The 12,064-nt window shown below is 40.1% G+C and overlaps 1 protein-coding gene across 1 annotated transcript in view; it reads left to right on the top strand.

Annotated features, from left to right (window-relative positions):
* FAF1 (Fas associated factor 1) overlaps window positions 1-12,064 on the top strand; it is a 251,438-nt gene that overhangs the window by 70,870 nt on the left and 168,504 nt on the right. The window contains exons 5-6 of the mRNA XM_042462675.1: window positions 309-400; window positions 2,480-2,571. Of these exons, the coding sequence (XP_042318609.1) occupies window positions 309-400; window positions 2,480-2,571 (184 nt within the window). The remainder of the gene's footprint in view (window positions 1-308; window positions 401-2,479; window positions 2,572-12,064) is intronic.

Raw genomic sequence — 12,064 nt, 5'->3', positions numbered from 1 at the left:
GGAAAAACAAATAATTAAAAGTCATTAACCATATGCCATAATTTGTCAGTAATTTTAAATCTCTTAAGACATTTAGAATATATTCTAAATAATTTCTGTATTCTTTTGTTTTCTCCTGTTTGCACATAGAGATAATGTGCGAGGGAGGTGGTGTTCTCTTGTTTTTTTGTGTTTACTTCAGTATTTAAACATATTAATGTGGAAGACACAGGGAATATCTCAGATTCTTGGACTAAATAATCATTTTTACATGCTTTATAAAGACGAATGCAGAAAAATATAGACATTACTATTTTTTTCTTTTGCAGGGGAGATCAAACATATTTTAGAAAATGAACTTCAGATTCCTGCATCAAAAATGTTGCTAAAAGGGTGGAAGTCTGGAGATGTAGATGATGGTGTAAGTTCTTATATTTGTTACAGAATCTTCTACCCATATTGCAATTTGAGTTCCTTGCCAACTGGTGCCAATATGCAGGTGATGGATGCATGAAGCCTTCTGGCGCAACAGCAGAACTGTTTGTAAAACAACAAGACAGACAGTGTATTAAAAACTAAATTTGGAATGTGGACAAACAGTCCAATATACTCTGTGGGTTTAGGCTAAGGGCTTTTCTCCCAGAGCTGCCATAAGTTGGAGTGACTTGAAGGCACACAACAACAGCAACACCAAATTAAACTGAACCTCCCTATTGTTATTTGTTGTTGTTTGCTCTCAAGTCACAGAAACTATCTGGGTGACCTTGAGCAAGGCACACTCTCTCAGCCTCAGAGGGAGGCAAAGCCAAACCTCCTCTGAACCCAACCTGTCTTTGAAAAGGGTGGCTTCAACCTGCCCCTTCAGGGCCATCTGTTTTGGCCCTTATGACTTCCACCTCTGTAACAAAAACAGTGGATGCAGTCTGTGAGAGTTTTCCAAAGTTTGGAAGTATGGTTGGGGATTGGGAGGGTTTTGTCTTCTCTGAATCTAAGACTTCTGCTAATCCATCTGTTTTCTCCCCCGATTCTGCCCTTTTCAAGCCCTCCTGTCATTTCCTCAAATATATGACAGAGATGAAGGCTACAGAAATTACAGGGGAGGGAAGGAGATTTGAAGGTTATTGCTCTATTTCTGATCTTAGAGAAATATACATGTAGAAAATATATTTTCTCAGTAGATATACAAATGTTTTCATCTGTGCACAAAACACGTTTATGTACAGAAAACCACATGTATTTCTCTGCAGACTCAATCTCATTCTCAGTAAGGGAACATGGTTGTTTCATTTATACACATGTGAGTCATGTATCTCCAATAGTCATTGTAATGAGCTACAAAGAAGTCTTTATTAAATAGCAGAATTAACCAATGGATTCTCTGTTATGTTGTTAACTGCCCTCGCCCTGTGGATGAGACTTCTCCAAGAGCCCTTGTCCTCCACTGCTTTACTGAGATCCTGCAGGCTCAGGCCCATGGCCTCTCATATTGGGTCCATCCATGTGGCATGTGATCTCTCTCTATTTCTGCTTCCTTCTGCCTTAGCTAGCATTATTGTTTTTTTCTAATGAATCTTGCCTTCTCATGTTGTGACCAAAATACAACAGCCTCAATTTAGTCATCTTGGCTTCCAGGGATAGTTCGGTCTTGGTCTGTCAAGAACCCATTTATTTGTCTTTTTGGCTCTCTTTGGTATCTTCAGCACTCTTCTCCAGCACCACATCTCAAAAGAGTTTATTCCCCCCCTCCCCCCCCCACCCCAGGATTTTCTACATCAGCCTATTGTATTAGAACTGCAACCTGATTTTGTCTGATGTGCCTAAACCTAATATATGAAGTTTTGAGTTGAATAAAGAATATGTAATAAACTGAAGTCCTGCAGGCTGCATTTGATCTTCCAAAACTCTTGCCTTAGAAAAATGTTCACCTTTTATCTCTGAGTAACCAGTCTATGAATACTTTGCTCTGTTACAGTGGTGCAGGGATGTGCAGATTGGAGAAGAAGCTGGGGTGGGCAGCATGCCTCATCTAGTCCTGAGATCAGGCTGTATTGATGTTAGACACATTTAAAATATTAAACTCTAGTTTTAAATACTGTTTGTTTGGCTAGAAAGGAATCAGCATTGTTCCTTTTCTTCTGCTACATGAAAATGGATTGTAGTGGCTGAAGAAAGTATGTCAGTATATCTTATAACACACCATACATTAGGTGCAAATTACCGAGTTTTATTTCAGTAAAACACATGTAAGGTTAAACTAGATATGATGCTAAGTGTGTTATTAGCAAGCATTAGCATTATGTGGAGGAAAGAGATTTTCATCAAGGCTATGATGAGGTCCTCCCTGTATTTGCTGTTAATTGCTCCCCCCTGCATGCGTATTTAACATAGAGATATGGTTGCTAATAACACATTTAGCATCATGTCTAATTTGTCCCTTTGTTTGAGATAAGGGCACCTGATGAAAACATTTTGTAACAACTAACTTTTATTTTTCTTACAGACTGTTCTAAAAACTCTACACTTGCCAAAAAATAACAGCCTCTATGTCTTAACACCTGATTTGCCACCACCAGCTTCATCAGTTCTGCCTGGGTAAGATACCATTAAAAAAAGTAACAGAATGCTGTATGGGGGCTTATATTAACGGTTTTGTTGCAAAGCCAAACCTGGACTTCTCCTATTCATTATTGTTTGCCTTTAACTCATTTCTGAACTAACGGCAACTAAGGCAAACCTGTCACAGAGTTTTCTCAGCAGAATTTCTTAGGGAATAGGGGGTTGTCCTTGCCTTACTCTGAGGCTGGGAGAGTGTGCCTTTTCCAAGGTTACCTAGTAGGTTTCCATGGCTGAGCGAGGATTTCATCCCTGGTCTCCCAGTTTCCTTGTCCAAAGCTCCAACTGCAACACTGTTCATAAAAAATTGAAAATCTGAGGTCTTTCCTTGCTAGACCTAGTACAGGTATCTCTAAATTTCTTTATCCAATAATGACCAATGCTCCTAATAAATTTTCTGTGTACAAGAAAAGTCATAAATGGCTTGAAATTAGAGCTTTTATACTTGAATTTTTAAAAGGCAAATGATTGATTTTTAAACTTCTCTTGGCACAGTGTAATCTTGATAATATAAATCTAGATTTATATTAATACATAGGGATTATTAGTACAGTACATAGTGTGGATATTCTACATTTGGACAAGAATCTGGGTTTAGAGGAGGGAATTTGACAAACCAATTTTATGGTATCTTTCAGCAATATGTACCTTGAATTTTCACAAGGTGGATGATTTCTGGATTTTCTTCATGGTGTCTGTGAATCACACAATTGGGTTTTACTGCACTTATGGAAAGCATGTTCAGAACTTAATAGATTAGCTAAGTAATTTTTGGTGGTAACACTGCCCATCCTATATATATCCCTGATTCCCACTCATAAGAATTTGAGACCAAATTAGAACTATCACCTGAGATTGTCATCAATTTAGTACCAGTGGAAAATGATGGCCACAGAGATGGAAAGGGAATTATTGTGATGAAGAGGGGGGACCATACAAATGTGAATTTGGGTATGATGCGCCAATTGGAGTAGTGTGGGGCAATGGGAGATATAGCGTTAACAGGGTGGGCAAGAAATATAATGGAAGACGAGATTGATGCTTAAAATCAGTCCCATCTTCCACTCACCCTGTTAGCCCAAAAGAACCGAGGATCGTCCCAACCCTACCACAGACTCTTACCCTGCTCCTTTGTAATGCCAGGTCGGTAAAGAACAACTCTCATATAATCTATGATTTGTTGGAGGAGGAGAAGGCCGACTTGGCTTGTTTTACAGAAACCTGGCTGGGAGAGGACAGTAATGTGATCTGGGTTAAAGCCCTCCCAGCTGAGTATGCTGTTAAGGTCATGGAAAGTGGGCGAGAGGGAGGAGTGGCCTTGGTCCATAAAAGTACCATCACTTTGACTAGGAAACCAGTCCGGAAAACAGAACACATCGAGTGCATTTATCTGACCCTGAAGGCTAGGGACAGTCTGGGGATTCTGTTAGTATACCATCCACTCCATTGCCTAACACACTCCATGGCCGAGCTGACACAGCTGGTCTTGGAGCTGGTGCTGGAGTAACCCAGGCTTCTGGTTCTGGGGGACCTCAGCATCACCTTTGAGGCTAGCTTATCAGATCTGACAGGTGCAGCTTGGGAGTTCATGGATTCCATGACAGCCATGGGCCTATCCCAATTAGTCTTGGGTCCAACACACTGTGCTGGTAACACACTCAATGTGGTCTTTAGTACAGACCTGGAACATCTGTGGGCAGAGGTAATTCACATCTCTGTCCTGTCATGGACGGATCATTTTCTGATCAAGGTGGGACTGAAGGCTGCTTTCCAGACCCCCCTCGGGGGTGGAGGACCTATTAGAAAGGTCTGCCCTCAAAGGTAGATGGAACCCAAAAGGTTCCAGGAAGCCCTAGAGGGTTTTATGGTTGGGAATGATGGCGATTCTGTCGAAGCCCTGGTTGATACCTGGAATAACCATCTTACCAGGGCCATAGACACTATCGCTCCCGAACGTCCTTTCCGGCCCACTTCGAATAAAAAACCATGGTACACGGAAGATCTTAAAAAAATGAAGTGGGCTGCGCAACGACTAGAGCGCCACTGGCAGAAACATCAGCGTTTATCCGACAAGACACTCCATGAGAACCTATTATACTCTTATGGAGTGGCAATAGATGCAGCAAAGAATTCCTTCTATGCTGCATGCGTTGCATCTGCAGAGTCACGTCCAGCAGAGCTGTTCAGGGTGATTAAAGAGTTAACCCAGCTGCCTCCCACCCTGAACCCTTTATTGACACCAACCAAAGGAGTGCTTGGTACCAGCTTCAGCTGATACGCCAACTGCGTCCCTACCTGGACCGAAAGGAACTTGAAACAGGGGTACATGCTCTTGTAATCTCTTTTCTTGATTTCTGTAATGTGCTTTACATGGGGCTACCTTTGTACCAAGTTCAGAAGCTTCAGCTTGTTCAAAATGCGGCAGCCAGACTGGTCACTGGAACATCTAGGTCAGACCACATAACACAGGTTCTAAAATCCCTTCATTGATTGCCAATTAGCTTCTGGACGCAATACAAAATGTTGGTTATTACCTTTAAAGCCCTACATGGGCCTGAGTTACTTGAGGGAACGCCTCTTCCTACACAATCCGCCTTACACTCTCAGAACATCTGGGAAGAATTGATTAGAATACTCAGAGACCAGATTAACAACAACTTCCCACAGAGTGTATACAGCCATAGCCCCTAAGTTATGGAACAACTTGTCGGAAGAGATCCGTCTTATTACCACCTTAGATGCCTTTAAGAAGGCACTAAAGACGGATCTCTTCCGGTGGGCTTACCCACCCGATCGTCTATGAAGAACCTAAGGAAAATCCTACTTTTGGCTGAAATACTGCATGTTAGCTGATGTTTTTATCGTTCTGAATTGTATTTTTAAGTGATAATATTTTATTGTAACCTAGATGTTAATTGTGGTTTTATGCTTGTAATCCCGCTTCGATCTATTGGGAGAGGAGGGAAATAGAAATAAAATTTATTATTATTATTATTATTATTATTATTATTATTATTTACGTCAATTCCCTTTTGTTCACTGTGTTAGCAGCATTTAGGAACTTTTGATAGCGATCTCTCTAATTTTGGTTTTGACTTCAGCTTGTTGACTTCAGCTCTTTGATCCCCTGGTTGTTTTGGTCCTTGGAATGGGGTGGAGGATTTTTACAACTGCCCTCTTCTCATAGCCCTCCACTTTTTCTTCCCACTATGTGTGGAAACCCTGGTGGAGTTTTTTGTGCGGAGTGGTGTCTGCAAGATGGAATATAGCCTCCCTGTTTGTCCTACTTATGGAAGATTCCTCTAGATCAAATTGCCTTATCACCAGCGGCAAGATACAGTTTCTTGTGAAAATCCCTTCTAATTGTACTGTTTGAATGCTGTGATCCAGAACATAGCGGAAAATATTACACTTGTTATCTAACATCTAACATTTAGGGGGCATGAGCCATTAAAAAGTTCCATACAAGCAACGTTGAATGCTATTCACAGTTCTCACTCATTTCAACATGTAGAGGACTTTGTGGTTGCTTTGGGGCACAAAGGAACAGGAAAGAATTGTAAATTAAGTGACAGGTAAACTACAGACCAGTTATATTTGCAATTCAGCACTTCTGTTTCAGACTCAGTGAATGAGGCTCACCTTGTGCAAGTAAATGTATGCACACAGTATTTATTGCCATGGAAAAGTATAACTTCATTGGTTGCAACAAAAGAGGCTTGGCCTCAGCATAGGTCCAGATCCATGCACTGGAAGCCTTGCCTGCACTATTGGAAACCAACATGCCCAGTTTGCTTGTTGAATAGAACTGGAATGATAGCTATGGGATTCCACATGGGCAGAAACAATTGCATGGGTTTCCTTGCTACCTGGAAGTGTGGTGGAGTCCTTTGTCCTTATGCTGGGTGTGACTCTGTTTGTCCACGACCCCAGTGTCCCTTAAGGGGACCCCCAGTCAAGTCTGACAGATCTATACACCGTGTCTCCCACCAACTGAATCTGGACCCTATGCTGATACTATTACAGGTGGGATAAAGTGAATGATTAAAAATCAGCCACAGCAGACACTGTTCACAAAATTGCACAGAAAGGATTGCAGTTGAGGGAGTTTTCTTTTTTTAAAAAAAGTCCACACAGGTTTTCAAGGGCTCAGTAACATTCCTGGAGGCTTACATATAATCAGGCTCTGCTTATAGTCAGGGTCCCAACTGTACCATGATTGGTGAAGGAGAGGTTAATAACTAGAGGGATTGTGTGAAACCCCTAGCGGCATAAGTAGCTTGGAAGAAGCTAGGTTATGTATCTGTGTGCATGTAGAGAAGGAGAATATATCTGTGTGGAAGTAGCAGAGGGGAACATATAATAAGCAGATGCACTGACTGCTGGTCCCCTTGTTTGAGGAACACTTAGCGTGTGTCATGCTTACTCTTTTAAATGGCTTGAGACCTGGGTATCTAAAGGATGACATTTTCTCATGTAAGCCTGGCTAAATCTTCAGAGGTCTTTCCCCATGTCTCCTTCTCCCTAGGAACCTCCTCCCTCTCTACCTTCCATAGTGTGGAAGTGACAAGAGAGGAGGTCCTTCTTGGTTGTGATGGCCTGTCTGTAGAATGCCTTGCCAGGAGTCCTTTCACACTAGAAAGTTATAGCTCTATGATTCCACTTTAACCATCATGGCATCCTGGGATTTGCAGTTTAGGGAGAAGTAGATAGAATTCTCAACCAGAAAGCTCTAGTTTCTCACCAAACTGTAAACTCCAGAATTCCATAGGATGCATCTGTGGCAGTTAATGTGGAATCATAATGTTACGGTTCGCAGGTACCATTGAGGAGACAAAACAAGCGAGGTCCACGATCCAGATGACTTTTAATGCATGCATTGGCACAGGGAAATAGATTTCTGCCAACTGTGCAACTAACAAAGCGGGGAGCAGCCCTACATAGCCTTCCAGCAGGCAGGAGATAACACTGAGTTTGGCACTCCAACAACCAGACTTTCCCTATCAGTTTGTTATTAAGGCTCTTTTGTTCTCCCGAGGAGTGTGGGACTTTGAGTATCCCTGACTCTGCATTCCATCTTCCCCAAAGAGCTGCTTTCTAAACTACATATATTTTTGGATAAACATATTAACTCTTACACGCTACCAAGCATTAATGCCAGAGCTTGCTTATTATTTTTGTTGTTATTGTATGATCAGTGCCTTACTGTTTAGACAGTGCATTTCCTTGACCCTCACAATAGCACTATAAGCTTTTCAGTAGGAAAGGGCCCCTGCTGCTGCAAGATCTTTATATTTTCCCAAGTTTTCCGATCTTTCTGCCTAGCTTTTGTAGGTGAAGATTTGTAATATCCTGACTGAGGTGCGTTACAGACCGCCCTAAAGTGGGCGGTCTGCCTCTGCCACCATTCTCTGCGGAGGGAAGCCCCAGCGGCCAGACCGCGAGGCTTCCGGCCGCAGCGAAAAAGGAGCGCCAAAATGGCACTCCTTTTCAAAACACGGAAGTGGCGCCGCGAGGTGTGAAGCGCGCCCTCGTGGCATCACTTCCGGTGCGCCACGTCTGGACGCTGTGTGTCCAAGACGTAAAAATGCGCTCCGCATGTGTTGGGAACAGGGCCGGTTAGGAAGGGGCAACCCTTCCTAACCCTAGGACGCCCCTTCCTAACCTTAGGACGCGCGGAGTGCGTCCTAAATGGCGGTCTGTAACCCGCCCGAGTTTCATCAGTCTGAATTCTTATATCTGCTACATCATCTTTCCTCTTTGTGTGTGAGTTTGATATTGTCTGTCTTTGCTCTAAGCCAAGCAAAGAATTTAAATAAACACCCATGTAGATGTACTTCAAGCTGAAGACCCAAATACTTGCAACTAGTTTTGTGAGGCCAAAAGTGCTTTCATCATTGCTGCCGTTATTATTAAGTTTATTTCTCTCCTTCCCCCTTTTCTCAGACTTGGGACTCAAGTCAACATAAAACATTAAAACTAATGCTGCCTAGATAAAAACATAAAAAATTACCTTCAAAATGTCATGAACCAATTTAAAATATCCATTAGAAAACAGAACTTTTTGTTCTCACGCAGTACTTTCTTTACTTACAAACTGCTTTTGATACTGCAAAAAGATGTAAAGATATTTTCTGAGATTATAGATACAATGAAAGAAATAAAGAGAAAAAAGGCTACTAGGTTAGTACAAGGTCCTTACTGAACCAACCAATTCTTTATATACATTACAGTTAATGACTGTAAATTACAATGTTCATAGCCAATGAGGATTGTTGGCTGCACTACATTTAACTAAGTGCTAAATTTGCCAAGTTGAATTGCTGTTTCAGTCAGTTTCAAGCAGTCTATAAAACTAACTGAATGGAAAGATATAAAGCTGGAGAGTGACTGAAAGGTGATAAGCAGAGATTGAAACATAGCAATTTGATTTGTTTCCAGTTTTGTGACAATACTACTTATTAATGAACTTTAAAAAGAAGCAAAGGTATGTCAGTTATGACTATAAATCTTACATTTATAAAGATGTTCACTTCATAGGTATAAATGCTGAAAAGAGTTTATCATGTTTGGTTTGTTTGATATAGAAATGATGGTGATGGTATGTTATGTGGCTGTAAATTACAGCAAAGGTTTATTTCAAATAATACAGTTTTTAGTTAATGCCATTGTTTTTTGTGCTGTGCTAGAATAGTAGATACTTACCTACTCAGAACTGCCCTATTAAATTCAGTTTATTTCTAAATAAATGTATGGGATTGCAAGTTAACACTCATTGTCACTGAGACTTTAGAAGTTGTTTTTAATTTCAGGCTTCTTAACGAGACAGTTTAGAAAATCTCAGAATTTAAAAATGCAAGATAAAGTAAACAAGCAGAAACTCTTCTCATTTTCCATATGAGCCAGATTTTCTGACTGATTGGTGTTTGAGAGTAATCTGCTATCTCCTGCTGCATTAGCTACTACAAACATTACATTTACATACCGATTTCATATTTTGTTTTAGTGTAAATAAACTGTAATTATAGTAAATTTGGATGTCTGTTGACATGAGCTTGTATAAATCTGTGTGTTTGCAATGGAAATGTTAATTATTATGTGTCATGATATTTTGTTAAAAATTTAGATGTTTGAAGGGAAAATGAATAGATATCATGAATAATGGATTTTTTTCTTTTGAAATGCATGAATAGTTTTTATAGACCTAAACTAGGCTAAGGCTACAATCATATGCCAATTTAACTGGGATTTATCATATTGAGTTCAATAGAATTTCCCTCTAAATAGACATTGCTGGATTGTACTGTAATGGAGTTGGTAAATAATTGCCAAAATATTAGGATGGATTTTCAGTTCTGTTACATGAGTGGAAGAACTTGTTCACTCTGCAGTTGAAGCCTAAATCTACTGGAGGCTTTGCCAACTGACAGCCCTCTGTGATACCTCATATCCTTCAATGTATGTTCCCTCCGTGTCTTTTTGCCATTTTGGTTCAACATCTGTGGAGGAGTTAAGGTTGGCAGAGGATGCTGTTTCTCCTTCCTTTCTCACTTTCACTAGCTTTATCTAGATCAGTGGTTCCCAACCTGTGGGTCAGGACCCCTTTGGGGGTCGAATGACCCTTTCATGGGGGTCGCCTAAGACCATTGGAAAACACCTATTTAATTACAGTTATGAAGTAGCAACGAAAATAATTTCATGGGTTTGGGTCACCACAATATGAGGAACTGTATTAAAGGGTCGCAGCATCAGGAAGGTTGGGAACCACTGACCTAGATGTTTTGGAGCATATGGATGCATGAAAAACTTGCATCTAACACACCTCTTTTTTTAAGTGTTTGGGAAAGAGAAAAAGAGTTGTGAAGGCAGGATTATGGGCTTTGTTTTATATTGGGCATGACTTTACAGACATACTGTACAGTATATGCAATGTCAGGGGGATAAGAAGGATGAAACAAAAGAAAAGAGAATGTATGTTATTCCTAATATTAAAATTTATTGTCTATCTGTCTGTAGAATTGGTAAAACAAAAAAGTTTAGGGAAAAGTGGTAGTAGAACAAAGTATAAAAAGGCTTTATTAACCAATGTAATGGCAAAATAATAATGTGAGAGATCAGTTTTGTTTGTCACCCGGGACTTCTAGTTTCCAGTAATTTATGCCTATTGGCAAAACTGATCTCTTACTGGTTTTATCTGTATTTGTACATTTATATGTCACCTGGGACTTCTAGTTTTCAGCATTTTATGCCTATTGGCAAAACTGATCTCTTACATTATTATTTTACCATTGCATTGGTTAATAAAACCTTTTTACACTTTGCTCTACTACCACTTTTCCCTAAACTTTTTTGTTTTACCAGTTTGACCTTTTGGTTTAGTGTGGCTTTGTGTGTTTATTTGTCGGTAGATACAGTTGGACTCTCCAAAGCTGTAGGTAGCCTGAAACAGAATATAATTATAAAAACCAAGCTGTAATATAAAAAATATAATTATAACACCCCCCCGCTAAGTAGCAATGGAGCATTAGTGTCCACTCACAGTCCCTCTGGAAGAGTTAGGTTTCACTTTCTCTTTGAGAAACCACAAGGCCAGAGTAGAGTGAACCCTAATTGTGGAGATAATTTCACAGCCTCAGAGTAAAGGCTTTGTTGCCTGCCACAGAAGATCTGAATTCGCACATGAAAGATATATGCAACAGCAAACATCTTGTAGAACAAGGATTTTGTAGCTTCTCCACATGTTTTTGAATGATGGTTCTCATATACCTGAAGCATTGGCCTTGTTTAGTGGAAAAGGTGGGGATTGCAGTACAACAGTATATTGAGGGCCACATGTATTCCTCATTTCTTCTGTAGACTAGTGGCTGCTAGTGGCTTCCGTGTCCATGGTGAATCTGCTGGGTTTTACTCTAAATTGTCCAAGTTGTTGAGTCTAATTTGGGATAATGTTTAGTATCTTGGGTATCTCCTTTAATTTTCCAACTGGAACCTGGAGCAGATTTACTGCCCCTCTAATATGGAAGTCCCAGCCACCAAGGCCCTAGAACACAGATAGCAGCTAGACTTAAATAAAAAGATGCAGGTTTTCTTTTAGTTGCCAGGTACTGAGAATTGTGTATTTAATATCTTGCATGTGACTTTTATTATGCAGCAGAAGACAGTAGTGGGATTGGTTGTTCATTGCCTCTGGTCTTCCTAATCACAAGTCTTAAATACATAACACTTCAACAGGAAATTTTATTTAGAAAGTAAAATATAAGTGCATCCTAATTTATAATTGTGAACTTACATATGAGAAATATGCTCTTTCAGTATGCACATTTTCCCCTTCCTTGTGCTTTCGAAACTGTGAACATTCAGAAAAATAAATGTCTTAACCCAAAATTGATTTTAAATACTTGGACCAAATAAGAGGGATGTTGATTTTTGCCACTCTGAAAATATTTTAATAGGCAATTTTTAAAATCATAGT

The sequence above is a fragment of the Sceloporus undulatus genome, chromosome 4 (genome assembly GCF_019175285.1).
Source record: "Sceloporus undulatus isolate JIND9_A2432 ecotype Alabama chromosome 4, SceUnd_v1.1, whole genome shotgun sequence".
NCBI classification, from domain to species: domain Eukaryota; kingdom Metazoa; phylum Chordata; class Lepidosauria; order Squamata; family Phrynosomatidae; genus Sceloporus; species Sceloporus undulatus.
Note: the sequence above shows the minus strand (reverse complement) of the source record. Positions and strands in the feature narration are given on the sequence as shown.